The sequence below is a fragment of the Tamandua tetradactyla genome, chromosome 3 (genome assembly GCF_023851605.1).
Source record: "Tamandua tetradactyla isolate mTamTet1 chromosome 3, mTamTet1.pri, whole genome shotgun sequence".
Classification (NCBI taxonomy): Eukaryota; Metazoa; Chordata; class Mammalia; order Pilosa; family Myrmecophagidae; genus Tamandua; species Tamandua tetradactyla.
In genome coordinates, this window is record NC_135329.1 from 11288836 (window position 1) to 11306820 (window position 17985).

The 17985-nt window shown below is 49.9% G+C and overlaps 3 protein-coding genes across 13 annotated transcripts; 1 reads left to right on the plus strand and 2 right to left on the minus strand.

Moving 5' to 3' along the window:
• Positions 1 to 3432: 3432 nt before the first annotated feature.
• EIF2B4 (eukaryotic translation initiation factor 2B subunit delta) lies at positions 3433 to 8060 on the minus strand. 5 transcript variants are annotated; one of them, XM_077152436.1, is made up of 13 exons: positions 7885 to 8060; positions 7473 to 7519; positions 7015 to 7150; positions 6604 to 6807; positions 6254 to 6336; positions 5965 to 6056; positions 5617 to 5731; positions 5341 to 5417; positions 5049 to 5160; positions 4711 to 4838; positions 4378 to 4555; positions 3795 to 3975; positions 3433 to 3671 (listed from the first exon to the last, which is right to left on the minus strand). In XM_077152436.1, the coding sequence occupies exons 1-13, from the start codon at positions 7913 to 7915 to the stop codon at positions 3472 to 3474; spliced, it is 1584 nt and encodes a 527-aa protein (XP_077008551.1). In that variant the 5' UTR covers positions 7916 to 8060; the 3' UTR covers positions 3433 to 3471. The 5 variants fall into 5 exon arrangements, with proteins under 5 accessions (XP_077008551.1, XP_077008552.1, XP_077008553.1 ...); XM_077152437.1 differs by having other exon boundaries at positions 5058 to 5160; positions 7885 to 8059; XM_077152438.1 differs by lacking the exon at positions 7885 to 8060 and adding an exon at positions 7727 to 7868.
• A 47-nt stretch (positions 8061 to 8107) lies between these two features.
• Positions 8108 to 13927, plus strand: SNX17 (sorting nexin 17). Of its 3 annotated transcripts, none has more exons than XM_077152445.1 (15): positions 8108 to 8428; positions 8875 to 8949; positions 9914 to 10031; positions 10526 to 10590; positions 10853 to 10963; positions 11068 to 11158; positions 11345 to 11432; positions 11647 to 11755; positions 12038 to 12130; positions 12224 to 12427; positions 12566 to 12691; positions 12856 to 12933; positions 13095 to 13169; positions 13261 to 13302; positions 13395 to 13927. In XM_077152445.1, exons 1-15 carry the CDS (start codon positions 8366 to 8368, stop codon positions 13506 to 13508), a joined length of 1452 nt encoding a protein of 483 aa, XP_077008560.1. In that variant the 5' UTR covers positions 8108 to 8365; the 3' UTR covers positions 13509 to 13927. The 3 variants fall into 3 exon arrangements, with proteins under 3 accessions (XP_077008560.1, XP_077008561.1, XP_077008562.1); XM_077152446.1 differs by having other exon boundaries at positions 8110 to 8428; positions 11686 to 11755; XM_077152447.1 differs by lacking the exon at positions 8108 to 8428 and adding an exon at positions 8457 to 8595.
• On the minus strand, positions 10627 to 17676 carry ZNF513 (zinc finger protein 513). 5 transcript variants are annotated; one of them, XM_077152442.1, is made up of 5 exons: positions 17335 to 17568; positions 16911 to 17066; positions 15289 to 15876; positions 14522 to 15198; positions 10627 to 14354 (listed from the first exon to the last, which is right to left on the minus strand). In XM_077152442.1, exons 1-5 carry the CDS (start codon positions 17372 to 17374, stop codon positions 14340 to 14342), a joined length of 1476 nt encoding a protein of 491 aa, XP_077008557.1. In that variant the 5' UTR covers positions 17375 to 17568; the 3' UTR covers positions 10627 to 14339. The 5 variants fall into 5 exon arrangements, with proteins under 5 accessions (XP_077008557.1, XP_077008559.1, XP_077008556.1 ...); XM_077152444.1 differs by lacking the exon at positions 17335 to 17568 and adding an exon at positions 17609 to 17676 and having other exon boundaries at positions 10627 to 15198; XM_077152441.1 differs by lacking the exon at positions 17335 to 17568 and adding an exon at positions 17154 to 17274 and having other exon boundaries at positions 10627 to 15198.
• Between the last annotated feature and the right edge of the window lie 309 nt (positions 17677 to 17985).

Below are 17985 nucleotides of genomic sequence, written 5' to 3' on the forward strand. Positions count from 1 at the left end.
ATTTAACTGTATATCGTATAATTCAATTAATCCCTTTTTAATATTTAAGTGGCTTCTAGTCTCTATTATAAAAAATGCTGCTATAAAAACCTTATATGTAAGTTACTTCAAACATGTGCCACTGTATCTGGAGGATAAATTCCTAGAAGCAGAATCGCTGGTCCAAAGTTTAGGTGCATCTCTGTAATTTTCACTGATAGGCAGTAATCTTAACTGATCTCATTCCCTGCCTCTACTCTCTTATCAGTTGCCTTTCTAAAGCAAGGAGCTGATCCTGTTGATTTCCTGCTTGATTTTGATGATTAAGTGGTATATATTGAATATATAAAAAAACCCATGATGAATACATCCCAGAGTATGTTGGGCAGATCGTTTAAAACTATTGGCGAAGTCCCTTGAGGAATGGGAGAAAAAAATATGAAACTATTAAACTTTCCTTCTGGGGAAACCCCTGATACTCTCTCGAACACTAGAGACTCCGAAATTGATAGGCCAAGCCCTTGATCTTGAGGCTTGCTCTTTTGAAACTTATTACTGTAGTGGAGAAGCTAAGCTTACCTATAATTTGCCTGAGTTACTTCCAGAGAACTTCTGTTGTTCAGATGTGGCCTCTCTCTAAGCTCAGCTCTGCAAGTAAAATCATTACCCTCCCCACTACATGGGATGTGATGTCCAGGGGTTTGAGTCTCCCTGGCAGTGTGGGACATGACTCCCAGGGATGAGCCTGGCACCCAGGGATGAGCCTGGCGCTGGCCCCATGGGATCAACAATGCCTTCCTGACCTAAAGGGAGAAAAGAAATGTAACAAAATAAAGTATCAGTGGCTAAGAGTTTAAATAGATTTGAAAGGCGTTTCTGGAAGCTACTTTTAATGCAAGCTTCTGCGAGATATTGCTAATTGCCACAATTTTCCAAACCCCAAACAACATCATTCCTATTAACCCTAAAGGATACCTAGGGCTCTATCTGAGATCCTACAAAAGTTGCATACACTGAGTTTACTTTTCAGAAATCTAAAACCCTCAGATGTTTCCTAAGTCATGTAAGTCCTGAAACAGAGGTGCCAGTCTCTCCAAGAATACCAACTAGTTCCATCTCCCTATCCCATATTGTTGACACCCCTTTTCAACATGAAAAAAGTTAAAATGGGCATAACCCAAATATCCCTAAAAATTGGGAGATGCATCAAAGGAGTAAGAGGAGTTACAACAGAGAAGTTAGGATTTAACAATATGACTACTGAATCATGATTTATCTGTTCAGTCTCCAGTGTCTTGGAGCAGTGAGAAGAAAAAACCTGAACTTTACACCAAACTTTGAGATCTGTTCTATAACTGTTTGTTAAACTGTACTTTGAAATTTATTGTTTTGTATATTTCACAATTTAAAAATGTTAAAAACTACTGTCACCACCTTAATAATCCAAACTTAGTATCATTTTAATGAACATACTTTTCTGCTTAAATTAAATATAAAAACACCCATGAGTTCACAATCCTAAAAAAATAAAGAAAAAGCCAAAACAGCAATAGCTACTCATGTAGATATAGCTAGGAACTACCTCCTTCCTAAAAATTGGCAGATAGAAGGATTAAGCATTTTATCCTGCCTTTCCAGTATGAATTATAATTTTGAATATATATAGCCCTAACTGACGAGGGAAGAATACCAGCTAGTAAATGTGGAAAGAGTGAGAGAATTTTTAAAAATCACCATTTTGCAACCCCTAATGAAATAATTCAGGCAATAATCACCAGTGGGTAAAACCACTAAATTTAGGAGACTAAAATGGTCAGGTTTTCATGGCCTGGCCCACTCATCACCGAAGGTAGAACAACCGGTTGTTCGCCTTCTGACATGAGGTAGTTTAAAGCACTTAGCACCACTTATGAAGTATTCTTGACCAAAAAGTTGAATGGAAATACAGGGGCATAGAGGAATGAATTAAATGATATCACAAGGAAGCCGACAATCCAGAACGTGGGATATTTTATAAGATAATTGACCTGGCATTTTCAACTTCTAGAAAAAAGTAGGTTGGAAAGTAGCTTTTGAGTACAAGAAATTTAAAGAGACATAACCAAATACAACATGTGGACTTGTTTGCATACAGATTCAAGCAAACCAACTGTAAAAAGTCATTTTTGAGACAAATTTGACTATGCTCTGGCTAATACTAAGTAGTATTAAGTATGAAAGTGACATTATGTTTATATAAGGAAATACCGATATTTTTTAGAAGCATATACTGAAATCTGTAGGGGTGAAATGGTATGTCTGGGATTTGCTTTAAAATAACTTCAGCATGGTGGTTCAGTGGTAGAATGCTTGCCTTCCATGCATTAGACGCAGGTTGGATTCCCAGACCATGCACCGCCCCCCCCCAAAAAAAGTGAAATAAGTAAAGAGAAAGCAAACGTGGCAAATCTGAATAACTGTTGCATCTGGTGATGGGCATTCTTTGTATTATTCACTCTACTTTTATGCTGTTTCAACTTTTTGAAGAAAACACATGCACAGAGAATGGATGACTCTCCATTTTTAGGCAGTGGTTAGACTCTCACACTCTGGCCTTGACCTGTTTTGCAGCTTCAACACTGTCCACATAAGCCTTCGTTCTAGCCTCACCACAGTACTTGACACTTAGAAATAGGTCAGTCACTTTAGGGCCTATTCTGGCCTAATATAGGGCCTATATTGTTCAAGCAATTTCCTATGCTGAACTGCCTTCACATTCTTTTTTCCAAGTGGGAAATTTCTTATCTTTCAAGGACTAGGTCAGATGTTACCTGTGAAATCTTTTCCAACCTTACTAGACCCAATGCCATCATCCTTGGTTGCTTCCGAAAAACTCTGTTCATATTACTAAAGGAATTTATCTTACATTGTAGATATTTCTGTCTCTCCTCCCCCACCATGATAAGTGCTCCTTAAGTACATATAGCATAAAAATTAAGGACACAAGTCTCTGGATCCAGACTGACTCAGATTACATCCTGGTAATCACTGATTAGCTGTGTTATCTTGGGCAAATAACCTCTCAGTTTTCTCATCTGTAAAATCTCACTTTATAAAGTTGTATTAATTTTCCTAAAGGGTTAAGAAAGAAAGGGCTTAGAACAGTTTCTGACACATGATAAGAACTCAATAAATGTAAGCTACTGCTAAGGATAGGACTCTCTTCTTGACACTCCTCTTCATACCTAGCTCACCGTATGGCACGTAGATGCTGGAAAAATGATGACTTGGATAGTTTTTGGTCTCCGAACTAACCTTCACTTTGGCCCCAAAGCTCTGGTTTGGAGGTAGAGTCACCTGTAAGGCTCTCTATAAAGTACTGAGGTTGATAGTAGCTAATAAAAGGAGCTGGGGAGTCTGGATTTCTACTTTCAATAGCTGTGACACAAGAGATAAAAAGACAGAACTGCTGAATATAGGGAGTATGTCATTTATTGACCCTGTGTTTCCCCTTCACTGGTCACTGCTCTTGACTCTTAGGACAACAGGCACAGAACTGCAAGGGATCATCCCCAGATCTGTGATCACCAGATCCACAAGCTCTGGGGGAGTCACATCATAGACAAGATTCAACAGCCGTAGAGATGGATGGTTCTGCCAGTTAGCCAGGGCCACATGTTCACCCCGCTCACACAGCAGATCATCAGGGTCATCTGCAATGGAAGATTTACCCATTTATGTCCTTTTAGAAATCAAGTTGTAGTTTAACCTCCCCTCACCCTCTCAAAACTCAGGTTCCCTAGAACATTCTCTTCCGCCCTCTTGGGTCTCCTTACCTAACTCATTAGAGACAAAGGCATCAGTCTGCACACGCTCACAGAACTTGTACGTCTCACAGCAGACCAGCACGGGCACATTATGAGCTCGAGCCACCAGGGCCAGCTGTGCTGTCCCGACCTGTGACATCACAGACCCATTGGCCAGGAGTGCATCAGCTCCCAAAAGCACCTTAGAAACCTGTTTTGGAGAGTGGGGAAGGGAGGAAAAATGTCATATGTGGTATCAATGCACAAATAAAGTTTCCTGCTTCTGCCCAGAACAGCGGCAATGAATAACAAATCTTAACGGTGGCTCTCTTAGAAACACCTAACTACTGACCCACAAAACCTCCCACAGAAAAAATAAACTCTGTGGTAACTTTTGTCCTGTTCCCTCTTGGTGGTGGCTGGTTTAATATAATATCCTTGCAATAGCTAAACTGTATTATGGCATGGTATAGATGGTTTTCCTATTAAGTATAAACAGGGTCTATTTAATTCTAAAATGTTTTAAATAATTCAACCTTAGGAAGGTAGGATTATGCCTCTATTACTATAACCCTCTACCTCCAATTCTGGAGTCCCTTTCCCCTGCCCTCACCTCTGGGAGCACATAGGAGGCTGCAGGAATCATCAGGTAGGAGGCAGGGACCCCAGCACGGACTAGAGAACGTAGTGTGTGCCTTCCCTCCAGCCGTGGCCGGCTGTCCACCACTACTACCCGAAACCGCCGGCCCTTGGCCCAGGCCTCCTGAAGAATTCGTGATACCAGAGACGAGCTGGAGTGAATGGAGGAGAATTCAGCTATCAATGTCACTAACTGATAGCAAGCCCATTCCTAAAGGGCAAGGGGGTAACCCCTTCTTCAAATCATTCTACCCCCCAATTTTCTCAGACACAGGGTTCCTTTCCAGCACCCTGATCTGGACCATACCATCCATAAACCAGGATCACATCTCCATTACTGATCTTCTTATAAGCAGAGCGTGAAATTGCTTCAGCTGCAAGCACAATCTTCTCTTTCACATACCGATCAATGGCTGTTTGAAGTTCTGACTTGGCCTAGATGGAGTAAGATGCTTGGGGACCTCTGCTTATCATGCCAGATGCTTGAATATGTATACAATAATGGGCCCAAAGGTGGATGAGTCAGACTGCCCAACCACTTCCTTGGCCCCTGACAAGGGCAGAATGGTTTGTGTTGCCCTTCCTGGGAGTCCTGAACACGTTGCTTAACTCTACCCCCAACTGTATGCCTTTCTCATTCCTCACACTCATCACCTCCTCTTCCCGCTTGGAGCTGCTCACACCCGTGATCTCCTTGTTAAGGAACTTGATGGCGTTGTACATGCTCGCTGACAGAGGACGGCACTGGGAAAGGAAGCTATAACAATACCTTACATTTGTGCAACTCTTTACAGTTTACAAAGCTTTCACATTTTAAAAATTTACTTAAAGAGAAAACAAGAGGACAGAAAAGTGAAAATAGAGGTTGAAAAGCAAGAGAAAGGGTACAAGAAAATGACTGGGTAGGTGGGGGTAGACTTGGAGCAGTTGCCCTTACCTGATGTCGGGTTTTAGCTTATTCACTAGATCCCTTGAGAGTTCTTCATTGGGAGGTGTTGTATAATCCTGAATCACCTAGGGAGAACATAAGCTGATCAGCAAAATGCCCCAAATAAAATCTCTGGAAAGGGGCTGGGGTAAACCTCATTGAGGAAGGTATTCTGAGGGTGGAGGCATTCCCTCTCCCCACCCTACAATTACCTTTGGTAAAAAAAGCTGGGGTAGTTTTGGGTAAGGTGGAGTTGGGTCATACGTGGGAATGGGATGAGCATACCTGCTGCAAGGCACGAAGCAGGGCAATACACCTGGCATTGGAGCCGCTGACCAGGCCCTGGGAGTACTGCAGGCCAAGCCGCACCATGGCTGGGTGGATCACAGAGGATGGGATGCTGATGGGATGGCGGTGTCACACACTTTGCAAGGGAGCTTGAGCACCCATAGCCCACCTGCCCCTGATAAAAAACAACTTCCTTCACTAGCACAGATTCCCCCATTTCTCCTAGTTTTTGCCTTAGTCCATCCTTTTTCCCAGAGATCCAACTTCAAATTTCCAGTCAATTTCAATACTGAGTTACTGAAACTCCTCAGACTTAAAAATTATGACAATTTCATAGGATCCTACCTCATATACTGGGTCAGAGAGTTTTGTCGGCTGTATTGGGGCAGGTGAGAGAAGAGACTGACTTTGGATCCATAATCCTTTCGTGTAGGAACCTTGACAAAACAGGGGAATGGGGCCAACGGGCCAAAATTTTAAATTTATGGGATGAAGCTGGAAGAAGTAAATAGTGAGACTACCTTGACCCAAACACTCATCCTTCTCCTGGGTCTCACTTTGTCCCAAGCATCTCTCTTCCCTCTATCCCATCTCCCTAAGATCTTTCTAGTCATGCACTAAACCCACTTGCTACCTGTTGTCGCTCTGGTTTCTTGACAAGCCTTCTCAGAGGTGTGGGGTCATCAACCTGAACACACTCTGGGAGATGCTTCACTCCTAAAAAATAAAGATCACGCTCTCAAGATACTATAGGTGAAAATGGGTAATTTGTTCTTACAGTATAAAGAGCATCATAAAAATAGGAAAGGAAAGGAAGAGTAAGGGGAAAATGGAAGGAGGAATAGGGATAAGATGGGGTTGAGAAGAAAATTTTGAACTATGGGTCCCAAGGCAAAGAAAAGGAAGGTGAGCTGTTTTATTCTGGAGAACTGAGCTGACTTAAGATTTAGATGTAACAGAGGTCTTGATATGAAGGGAAGATACCTGAAGGGGCTTCTCCAACTGTGCTGGGGCAGGTCTGAGAAGGCGGCCCTCCTGGTTCCCCTTTCCTTGCCTGTTTCAGGGCCCGCTCTGCCTCCTGCTTGGCCCGCCGCTCAGCACGAAGTTCAGCTTTACTCCGACCAGCTGAACCTTTTTCCACAGGAGTTCCTGAATGATTGCCAGGCCCTAGGGATTCTCTGGTTGGGCCTACAAAAGGTAGAAGGAAAAGGTGCCCAAGGCCCAGGCAGATAACATCTGGGCCCCAGCCAAAGCCTCATTCCCCTATTTATCTAACCTTTTTTCTTTTCTCTTTTCATTTTCTCAAACTCTGCCTTGTCTCCCCAACCTCTCTCCCATCACATCCCTCTGCCAGCTCTACACCCCAGTCCTTTTAAAGCTCCCTGTCCCAGAAACCTTGACACTGGGCGATGGATACAGGAGAACCAGTTTCTGGTTCGGCCCCCTTTTCCTCCTTCCGTTTCTTCTTCTGCTGTTTCTTTTCCTTCCGAAGCTGTAGCTTCTCTTCTTGGGTCATCTCCCTCCCACCTGCCTGAGACACAAACACAGAATACTACTCTTCTCCAACATTTCCAAGGGAGATAAACACTATCGGATGCTACAAGAGTTTCACAAAGTTAAGTCCCGAAGTCTCCCTAACTGCCATCAATTACCTACTAAAAGCTTATATCCCACAGATATCGACGCTTCTCCCCACGGTCAGTCAGTTTACCGAGGAAACTGGGCAAAATCTCATTTTACCAAAAAAACAGAATGAAAGAGGGAGGGAGCCGGTGGGGAAATTAAGTTGACACAGCGTCCTGCGAACCAAGAAAAACACTGACATAAGAGCTGGGGAGGACACCCTCACTTACCCCAGGCCGGGGGGAAGAAAGTTCCGCCTTCATCCCGGATCCCGATTCTGCATCAGAAAACAGAGCGCAAAGTGAGCAGGAGAGGCTCTGGGAGGGTTTGAGGGGATTCGACGCAACCGGCTGCTGTGTCGGCATGACCACGGCTCCCCGGCCGGGCGCGAGGCGAGACAGAGCTCCGCGTGGGGACGCGCTGCGCGGTAGGATCAAAGGAAAGACGAGCCAGGGAGAAAGGCGGGGTCACCCACCCTACTCACAGCGACCAGTCGGCAGGGCGCGCCGGGTTGTGCAGATCCGAGTCAGGCCTGGCACCAGTACTCGCCGATCCGGCCCAGATGAGCCAGCCCGAGGGCTTAGAACCAGCCGGCCGGAGCCGGTCAGCTCGCGTATCTGTGCCCCCGGGCCCCTCACTCACCTTTACGAACAGCCACAGCTACGGCAGCCATCACTCTCCGTCCTAGGCTCCGCCCCCTCGGTCACTGGGCCCCCCGGTACCTTGCTCCGCGGTCACTGAGACCACAGCGCCACCTGGCCCTGAGGCTGAGCCGCAGTCACCCGCGGCGCGCAGCCCTAGCGGACAACAATCCCCGGCGTGCACCGAGGCTCCACCCCCGAGCTACGGGTGCCGAGGAGGGCGCTGCCTCTGTGGCCGCCCAGCCCCGACGGCCTCTTACCCTTCAGACTACAGTTCCCAGCATGCCAGGGGAGCTGCGGCCTGGGGCGGACGTCCCACCTCCCGTCCCACCTCCCGTCCTACCTCCCTTCCCACCTAGGATCTCCGGCCCCCCCAAAATGGCGAGTGAGGCTGCGGGGACGCGCTGAGCAGCCGAGGCGAGCGTTCAGAGCCGCCGCGGCCCTCACAGTCCGCAACCCGGCCAGACTTTGCTGCCGGGAACATGCACTTTTCCATTCCCGAAACCGAGTCCCGCAATGGGGACAGCGGCGGCTCCGCCTACGTGGTGAGGAGCGGCCGGCGCCGGGCTGGGCAGGGGCGGGGATAACGGGCCGGAGCCCTCCCGGAGCGGCATCCGAAGCCTGGCCTCCACCCTCCGGGTCTGGTCCGGGGCTGCTGACTCCTGAAATCTGATGTCCCCGATTCGTCGAGAGTTCGCTTCAGCTTCTGCAGGTCCTTTGTTCAGCCACGTCTTCTCCCCTGGCTGGGCCGCGGCGGCTCCAGCGGGCGTCCCTGGCCTGTCGGGGAGGGAGACTGCGGCCCTAACGCCTTTCGTCCTCCTGGACTGGTCCTTTTGTCTTGGGACTGTCCTCACAGAGAGGACAGGCTAATTCTCGGCAGATTTCGGCCGGTTACTCAGATCGAGCTGTGCCGGGCAACTTCCGGTCATGGCCTTCAACGGGGTAGTCCAGACCGCGACCCTAAAATGCTTACCTGCTTTTGTGTCCTCAGGCCTATAACATTCACGTGAATGGAGTCCTGCACTGTCGGGTGCGCTACAGCCAGCTCCTGGGGCTGCACGAGCAGGTGGGACTAGCAGCCTGCCTTGAGGCAACTTTAAGCCCTCTCCATTTTCCTCCCTCATTGCTTTCCCGTATGCAGTAGTTCTTTAATCACTGCCACAGGGCAGGATACTTGCTTTATCTTACTGTCTGACATTTCCGGGGGAGCTCTCTAATAAGCTTAGAATCTGCTGTGCTCACTGTTTTTCCTCACTATACTCCTATCTTCCTTCCTGCTTTTCTCTGTCCCCATTCTCACTGCTTTTCAGTCTTTGCCTGTGTTTAGAAAAACCAATCTCCTCCCAGCTGCCAAAGCACATTCCTCGTCATCCGAGCTGCAACTTGAAATTCTTTTTCCGAGTTCATATAAATCATTCACCGATTTCCTTTTGTTCTTTGGCCTATCTCAGTACTAGTAGCTGCTCCAATTATTGCTGTGTATCAGGTTTGCAATGTTTTTCTGCCTTTCTCACCAGATTGTGAATGGTGTATTTAACTCAGTACAGAATCCTGGCTCTACTAATTAACTGTGCAACCCTGAACAATTTGCCTCATTTCTTTGGGGCTTAGTTTTTACAACTGAAAAATGGAATAGTTTATTGCCAAGGACCCTCTAAGTCCAAACATACTTTGTGAACATTGCTAGCTACTGCTTAACTATTTGTGCACATAAACTTCCTTATAAAGCCCTTTGCTTCCTGTCAGGGTTCAAAAGCAGTGTCTTGCTAGATAATTAAGGGACTCTCAATGCTCTGATCCCACTCAAACCTCCACAGGTGGAGGGGCTTACTTATACACGGTAAGATAGGAGGACTAGGGCATGGCTCCTTTGAGATGGTTCCTCTGTCAGTGAATTGTTTCCCAGATGGTCGGGGGGGGGGGGGGGCAGGGGCACAAGGACTGAGAGGGGCACATGCCCAAGACAACATGGTGGGTCTGGTACCTCTTCTATGTTTATGTGAAGAGTTGTGTTTCTTTTTCTTAAATAGCTTCGGAAGGAGTATGGGGCCAATGTACTTCCTGCATTCCCCCCAAAGAAGCTTTTCTCTCTGACACCTGCCGAGGTAGAACAGAGGAGAGAGCAGTTAGAAAAGTACATGCAAGCTGGTGAGTGGTTGGAGGAAACTTTAGGCTGTGTTGATTGTGGAGAGAAACTAAAAACGCTGGTTCTGTAGAAGGTCCTAAATTCAGTTTTAGATCTGGAAAGCCTCTAGTTTGATCTGTTAATTAAATAGTAAAAGTATAAAGTATATAAGAATTGTGTAAGTCTGTATACTAGCAAAACAATTTGGGCTCTAACACCTATGGAAAATACTAGTATAACACTATTCTTAAAGCAATTTAGATTGCTGGGGAAAACTTCATTTGTACTTGCTGTGCTTTAGATTACCATCAGTTATTTCCCTACTTGTACAGACTGGACACAACTAGGTGGTAGCTCAGGGTGAGGCAGGTGAAGAATTTAGTGAGGTGACACCAGCTGGGGGATGTGGCAGGCCATCACGAGCCCAAGGAGGAGGTCAGGGAACACTTACCAAGAAGAGGACTGGAGGGAGCCAAGAGGGAGTCCTTTACTGGAACATTGTTCCTTGTCCCCACAGTTCGGCAAGACCCATTGCTTGGAAGCAGCGAAACCTTTAATAGTTTCCTGCGTCGGGCACAACAGGTGAGGCTTTGTATGGAACTAAGATTTAAGGGAAGGATCTTTGTTGGAAGGCCAGGTCATTTGAATGAGGGGCTATAGAGGAGTCAGCCCTGCACTTTTTTTTTGGTATATGGGTGAAATCAAGGAAACACCAGCCTTTATTTAAGCAGCTGAGAATAGACAGCAGAAGGACCTACAAATAGAGTTGGGGATGGATCAGAGCTGGACCATGGGCAGGTGTTAATAAGCTGGTACCTTCCTCCCCATGTTTGCTTACCACCAGGAGACACAGCAGGTCCCCACAGAAGAGGTCTCCTTGGAAGTGCTGCTCAGCAATGGGCAGAAAGTTCTGGTCAGTGTACTAACTTCGGATCAAACTGAGGATGTCCTGGAGGTGAGGCCCTTGTTCTGCACTGCTCCCCTTTTCCCAGGGGCCTACGCTGGGGATGATTAGAACGAGCCGGTATGATGAGCTATACTTCCTATCCCTGTTTCCAGGCAGTGGCTGCAAAACTGGATCTTCCAGATGACTTGATTGGATACTTTAGTCTCTTTCTAGTTCGAGACAAAGAGGATGGAGCCTTTTCTTGTGAGTTTCTCTGGACTTTACTGCTTCCCTCCCTGTGCTTCCAGTAGTGAATTTGCCACCCTCTGTATTGGAGACCAGAATGTGGCATTTCCTTAGGGCAGCTTCCCCTCTTAATTTTCCTCTCCTTGAGTGTCATGATATTTTTCTGTTTTTTGTTTTGTTTTGTTTTGTTTTTTTTACCCATAGTTGTACGGAAGTTGCAAGAGTTTGAGCTGCCTTATGTGTCTGTTACCAGCCTCCGGAGTCAAGAGTATAAGATTGTACTAAGGAAGAGGTCAGGGCTGGGCTTGGAAGAGGAGGAGGGTGCTGGATTGGATCATTGGGCCATGTATTTAGACAGAATAATTAGAACAAGGGGTAGAGCTGGGTACTTCTACCAGACCTAAGCTTAAGCTTCTCCCAACTGTAGAACCATTAGCCCCCGAGAGTTCCAAATTGCTCCCATTTTGCTTCCATTTTCCATTCTACCTCTTGCTTTATTACCCCAGCTTAGTTCTATTACTCCTCTCCACCCCTTGGCCTCACAGTTATTGGGACTCTGCCTATGATGATGATGTCATGGAGAACCGGGTTGGCCTGAACCTGCTTTATGCTCAGGTGAGCTTGGCGCTGCCTCAGAACGCTTCCCCTGGAAACAGGTCTTGGTGGCCCACTCTCCCAAGAATACACCTTTCATGTTTCTACACCCAGATCTGGGGAAGTTCTTAGAATACTGGCCACTGGCACAATGTCTGTTCTCCCTATTTTATAAGCTGATAAAGACTCACTGCAAAGGGATTTCAAGTGTGGAAGTAGTGGTCAGGCTGGACAGAGGTAACTGGACACTTTCCTCAAACCTCTGACTGGAAGCCCCTCCCCCATCCCTTGTCTTCACTGTAGACAGTTTCAGATATTGAGCGTGGTTGGATCCTGGTCACCAAGGAGCAGCATCGGCAGCTCAAATCTCTGCAAGAGAAGGTCTCCAAGAAGGAGGTGAGCCTTGCCTCCTTCCTGTCCACCTCCAAGTTTCCTCAAGTTGCCCTGCTCCTTCTCCTTGACCCACCCCATATGGCATCTGCATTTCAGTTCCTGAGGCTGGCCCAGACTCTGCGGCACTATGGCTACCTGCGCTTTGATGCCTGTGTGGCCGACTTCCCAGAGAAGGACTGTCCCGTGGTGGTAAGCGCAGGCAACAGTGAGCTCAGCCTCCAGCTACGCCTTCCTGGCCAGCAGCTCCGTGAAGGCTCCTTCCGGGTCACCCGCATGCGGTGTTGGCGGGTTACCTCCTCAGTGAGTTGGGGCAGGAGTGGGAGGCCTGCTGGGATGGGGGCGTGAGTGGCCTTGAGTTTCAGGAATTGGCAGTGATGAGTTGGGGAGGGAGACAGGTTGGTCAAAATAAACTCAGCCTCATTCCCCTTCCCTTTCTAGGTGCCATTGCCCAGTGGAGGCACAAATAGCCCAGGCCGGGGTCGGGGCGAGGTACGCCTGGAACTGGCTTTCGAATACCTCATGAGCAAGGACCGACTACAGTGGGTCACCATCACCAGTCCCCAGGTGTGAGCCCATCCTCAGGCCTCCTCTGAAGCCCATTATACCATCACTCTTAGATTCTCAAGTCTAGGGCTTCTGGGACTCCATGTGAGTGGGGGCCCTTGTCTGAGGGGTACCGGGCACAGGGTGACCCCTGTAGTCAGGCCGAGCTCTCTTCTCACCCTCAGGCCATCATGATGAGCATCTGCTTACAGTCTATGGTAGATGAACTGATGGTGAAGAAATCTGGCGGCAGCATCAGGAAGGTAAGAAGCAAACAGGGACTAAGCAGCTGAGTGGTTGTGTTCTCCCTGCCTTTTGTCCTAGGTGTGAGGCTTCTGAGAGGGAGTGGGTAGAGATGGGAGAGTGGTTGGGACTCTAAAGGGGGCGATCCTACCCTCATCAACACCTTGTGTTGCCATCCCAGATGCTGCGCCGGCGTGTGGGGGGCACCCTAAGACGGTCAGACAGTCAGCAAGCAGTGAAGTCCCCACCACTGCTTGTAAGTATTACTGGTCTGTACCCCAGCTCCCAACCTTGTCTCCTCCTTTCCCCAGTGAGGTCTCTGACACACCTCTCTGCCTCTTCCCCAGGAGTCACCAGATGCCAGCCGGGAGTCCATGGTCAAACTCTCAGTGAGTTGCCTATGAGGGCTGGTGAGGTTGGTGTTTGTAGGGTATCTCAGGGAGGCTCAGGTCCTCTGACCCCTGCCCTGTCTTTGTTACAGAGCAAGCTGAGTGCTGTGAGTTTGCGGGGGATTGGCAGTCCCAGCACAGATGCCAGTGCCAGTGATGTCCACGGCAATTTCGCCTTCGAGGGCATTGGAGATGAGGATCTATAATCCACTGCTTGGATGTCAGCCCTCTACCCCAGAGGAATATACAGAAACTTGCCCTGTGCCTGTGTCCCTAAGCTGGGAGGTCTTTACCTTCCTCCTTCCTACCTTCCCCTTTTCTCCCCTTGGCCAGGGGCCTTCTAACCAACCTTCCCTTCCCTTCCCCCTGGGCTGGTTACAAAAAGGACTGCCCCCTCTTTTTTTTTTTTTCAGAGCTGGCCATTGATGCCAAATTAGCATTTAGTATTTTGCACTAAGTCCAAGGGACCATGGCTACATGCCTTGGGAGGAATTAGTCCGTTTTCCTCCCCCTCCCCCTCCCCTGGCTGCTTCTGGCTTCTGGCCATGGGCCAAGGGGATGGGCAGAGGTCTGTGTATAGTCTGGCCCAGCTCCCTATCATTAAACTCAGCCTGATTGCTGCCTACCTTTGGTGCCCTCACTGCCCCTGCTTCCCTCATCACAGCAGTACTACTGTGCTAAGGGAGAGGCCGAGCTGTGCTTGCCATTGTCAACTCAGCATAGACATGGCTTTGTTAGTGTTTCCTTTATTATAAAGCACTGAAATAAGTTAAACAGGTGGGAGGCTGGGCTGTCCCCCAGCCACTCCCTCCACAGCTCCTGGGAGCAGTGGAGGTGAATACAGGGCCCTTCTCACTGAGCTCATGAAGTGCATCAGTCAAGGCAAAGCCCCTGGTCCATATGGGCCCCCTGCCCATGGGGTTTGGGCTGGTCCATATAGTGCCTAGATTAGTCTGTGGAGCCCCTGGCCAGCGGGGGGAAAAGGAAGAGAAGGTGGCTTCTGGTCAGTCTGTATAAAACATACAGGAAGATCAGGGCTAATCCATAGGGTCCTGGGGGAGAAGGGCCTAGTTCAGGGTGAGTCCGTATGGACAGCCCGATTACCAGCTGTGCCCAGGGCTGTTGGACCCCGAGAGCTCAAGGAGGGTGGGCTATGAGGTGGGACCCAGCCCTCTGAGGCAGAGAGGCCAGGCCCTCCTGCCCCACCATGGCCATGCACCTTCTGGTGACGCTTGTAGTTATCCCAGTGGCCTGTGGTGTAGGCGCAGGTGGTACAGCGGAAGGGCTTCTCGCCTGTATGCCGCAGCATGTGGCGTTTGAGGTTCATGCTCTGGTTGCAGCTGTAGTTGCAAAGGCTACACCGAAAAGGTTTGTCACCCGAGTGGATACGACCATGACGCTTGAGGTTGGCGAGGTTGCCACAGGCATAGGGACAGAGAGGGCATTTGTAGGGCTTCTCTCCTGTATGGACACGCTGGTGCCGTTTCAGGTTATCCAGATGAGCAGAGGCATAGGGACAGCGAGCACAGCGGAAGGGCTTCTCTCCACTATGTGTCTTCATGTGCCGAGCCAGGTGGTTGGGATAGTGAGTGGCAAAAGGGCAGAGGCTACAGGCAAAGCCTTTGTCACTGGGGCCCTGGGGCCCCCCACTGGCAACCCCTCCAGCCTCTCCTCGCATGCAGCGCCCACACATGGTAGCTCCTAGCCGACTACCCTCACCCTCCTCCAGCTCTTGTCCACAGCCCCGGCAGGTCCACGGGAACAGCAGCTCTGGCAGCGGTTCTGATCCAGTCCCACAGAGACCCTCCCCTTCACCCCGTAGCTGCCCACAGTCTGGCAGGAAACTGGCACCACCTGGTGGCACATGGAGGCTCAAATCTGAAAGGAGCAGAGCATCTGTGGGGACAACAAGACCTGGACTATGAGTCCAAGTATCCCTAGGGTCACCCTCCCCTGTCCCAGGTTCTTTGATCCCTGGCTTTTTACCTTCAGGTCGCCGGGGCACTGCCCCTTCCTGCTCTGTGGGAGTGGGAGGCCGGGCTGGTCGTGGGGCACAGCAGCGGAAGCCACAGGTCGGGCAGGGAGGAGTGGGAGGCCCTGCATGGGTGCGCTGATGCCGCCTCAGGTTGCCCAGGCTGCTGCAGGCAAAGGGGCAGTGGGGACAGCGGTAGGGCTTCTCGCCAGTATGGGTGCGGGTATGCCGCGTCAGGTTGACGAGCTGGGCTGAGGCGTAGGGGCAGCGGCCACAGCGGAACGGCTTCTCCCCGCTGTGTGTCTGCATGTGCCGCTTCAGGTGGCTCGAGTAGTGGGACACGAAGGCGCAGAGGCGGCATGAGTACAGTAGCCGTGGGGGCAGCGGGGGCCCCCCACCCGGCCCTCCTGCCCCACAACACGGCCCCTCACCTGTCGGCCCCCCACACAGCTGACAGGCTGGGCCTGGCCTCTCACCCCTGGCCTCCCCTGGACCCCTGGCTGGCTCCTCAACTTCACTCTCAGCACTCAGTGCCCGGCCGCCCCCAGACTCGTCGTCACTCAGCCCGTAGGGAAGCCCAGGCCTAGCTCCCAGAGAGTCTCCTGGTGAGAAAGACATGAGAAGGGATGTCAACATGGAGTAGGAACAGGCCCCAGACTCTTTCTTATTTACAGTTTCCCCTCTTGTTTGGCCCCAGCCTTCTTTTAGCTTCAACTAGCCTTCAAGCTCTCCCCTCCAGATGTTCATTGTCTACCTTTGAGCCTGGATTAACCTAGTAATAGTAGAGTTAAGCCATACTTGGTTCCACTAAATGGAAAATTATCCGTGGCTCAAAGTGGACCTCTGATGGGAATAAATTATGTAATTAATGGGTTCTCAGGATAAGAAAACAAAAATACAAAAGGTAGAAACCTAAGACCTTTTTCTAATGTCTATATTAGTAAGGCCCCTTTTATTATGAAGCTGATTATAAAATAAAATATCCTGCCTAAAGAGTGAGGCAGAATCTAGAGTGAGGTTAGAAACAATGAAAGTAATGCTTGAACTACCACTTCTAAGCTTTGACGTGGATTCCCCTCAATGACTTCTAAAAACAAGTGGGTAGGTAGTACAGCAAATCAGGACAGGATGATGCTAACACAGGGAAGAGCTGAAAGTGGAAGAAAGGCCTATTTGAGGTAAAGACTAAACCTATCAATACAAAAGGAGCTTATGCTTCAGGTGAAAGAGTTAGACATAAGTACTAGCTAGAATCATTTATTGAAAGGCTGCTTCATGACCTTCTTAAAAGTAGAAACACAAAAGGAATGAGCAAAGATGGGGAATGAGATTATTAGAGGACATTTACTTTTAACTAAGTGCTCCATGAGTCCCCCACAATCTTGGTTAAGACTTTGGGCCAGGCCCCAGAACTTCACTAAAATATAGACTTGTATAGAATGAAAAATCTCCCCAAAGTGATGGCGCTTACTGTACCAATAGGCGAATGAAGAACTCTAGCTCAAATCTAAATTAAACCAGCCCGAGGCTGTGACAGGAAATGGTGTTTAACTCACTAGCACTAAACCCTAACGTGCCTCCTAAAGGGCTGAGATCCTGGCAGTCACTAGTCCTTCACCAGGTCCCCAAAACCTACCTTCAGAGTCTCTCTCAAAGCCCATGAGCTGGTCGCTGTTGCCGTCACCTTCCTCCTCTTCCTCTTCCTCCTCAAACTCCAGATCCTGGCCTAGTAGCAAATCGCTCTCCAACACCAGGGCCCCGGGTCCTTCCTCGAGAGAGTCTTCAGTATCCACTGGAGAGGGCAGGGGGCTTATGATTCTCCCTGAATATCTCCATGCCCATCGCCCCCTCCCCGGGAAGCCAGCCCTCGTGGACCTACTTCCCGTACTCGTTGACCCTCTCGGGTTCCCTCAGTACCCCAGTCGGAAGCTAGGAGTCCAGATAGCCCACCCCAGCCCTCCGGAGTCCCCCCCTTCACCCTGACCCAAACCCACTCCACTGACCCCACCCCCGCTCCTCCCTCCTCGCGGCCCCTGACCCATGACCCTTGACCCCCTCACATTTCACGGGCTGCGGGTGGCTTTGCTTCCTTCGGGGCATCGTGACCGGCTCCAGCCCGACGCGCCTCCGGCCTGCGGCCGCTCGGCCCCGCCCCTCCCGACTCGGCCCGCCCGCCTTCCCTCTCAGGGCCCGCGGGCCGCCCCCATGCAGCGGTGCGGGACCCGGGGAGCCCCCGGCCCTGGCCCCGCTGCCCAGCTCAGGCCGCTCCCGCCACCGCCGCCGCTTCCATTCATGGAGCCCCCTAGCACCCCCCCTACGGAGACCAGCTGGTACCTCCGTGCCCGCTTCCGCTTCCGCCGCCGCAGAGCCACACGGGAGACGTAGTCCATGGAAAGTGAAGCGGGCCAGCCTCCCGCAGCGTGACCAGGAAGTGATTGTGAGGAAAGACAGCAGGCTAACCAACCAGGGACTAGATAGAAACGGGTCCGGCAAACGAGGCGGGAGAGGCCCCGCCCCGACCTCAGCCTTAAGGGCAGCCAAACCAGTATTGACCCGTCCTGGGAGAATTGGGATATTATTCCTGACACCAGAGCGGTGAGGAGCTGCGACGCCAGGTCAGCCAGAAGCGCTCCGATGCCCAGTGTCAGCCCCTCTCCCGGAAACACTCACAAAGACACATACAGCACACACGAACAAGGCTCGGGAGATGC

Excerpts from the sequence above, each read along its gene's own strand:
- EIF2B4 (XM_077152434.1), bottom strand. The coding sequence starts at position 7,607 with ATGCCGACACAGCAGCCGGTTGCGTCGAATCCCCTCAAACCCTCCCAG. Across the intron at positions 4,556-4,710 it reads GTGATCCTGGTTTATGGATG|CTCGTCTCTGGTATCACGAA; the intron begins GTATGGTCCAGA and ends CATTCACTCCAG. Across the intron at positions 3,672-3,794 it reads CTTTGTCTCTAATGAGTTAG|ATGACCCTGATGATCTGCTG; the intron begins GTAAGGAGACCC and ends CTTCCATTGCAG.
- SNX17 (XM_077152445.1), top strand. The coding sequence starts at position 8,366 with ATGCACTTTTCCATTCCCGAAACCGAGTCCCGCAATGGGGACAGCGGC. Across the intron at positions 8,950-9,913 it reads TCCTGGGGCTGCACGAGCAG|CTTCGGAAGGAGTATGGGGC; the intron begins GTGGGACTAGCA and ends TTTCTTAAATAG. Across the intron at positions 11,159-11,344 it reads AGAGGATGGAGCCTTTTCTT|TTGTACGGAAGTTGCAAGAG; the intron begins GTGAGTTTCTCT and ends TTTTACCCATAG.
- ZNF513 (XM_077152439.1), bottom strand. The coding sequence starts at position 17,374 with ATGCCCCGAAGGAAGCAAAGCCACCCGCAGCCCGTGAAAT. Across the intron at positions 17,067-17,334 it reads CCACCCGCAGCCCGTGAAAT|TGGATACTGAAGACTCTCTC; the intron begins GTGAGGGGGTCA and ends TGCCCTCTCCAG. Across the intron at positions 15,877-16,910 it reads CTTTGAGAGAGACTCTGAAG|GAGACTCTCTGGGAGCTAGG; the intron begins GTAGGTTTTGGG and ends CTTTCTCACCAG.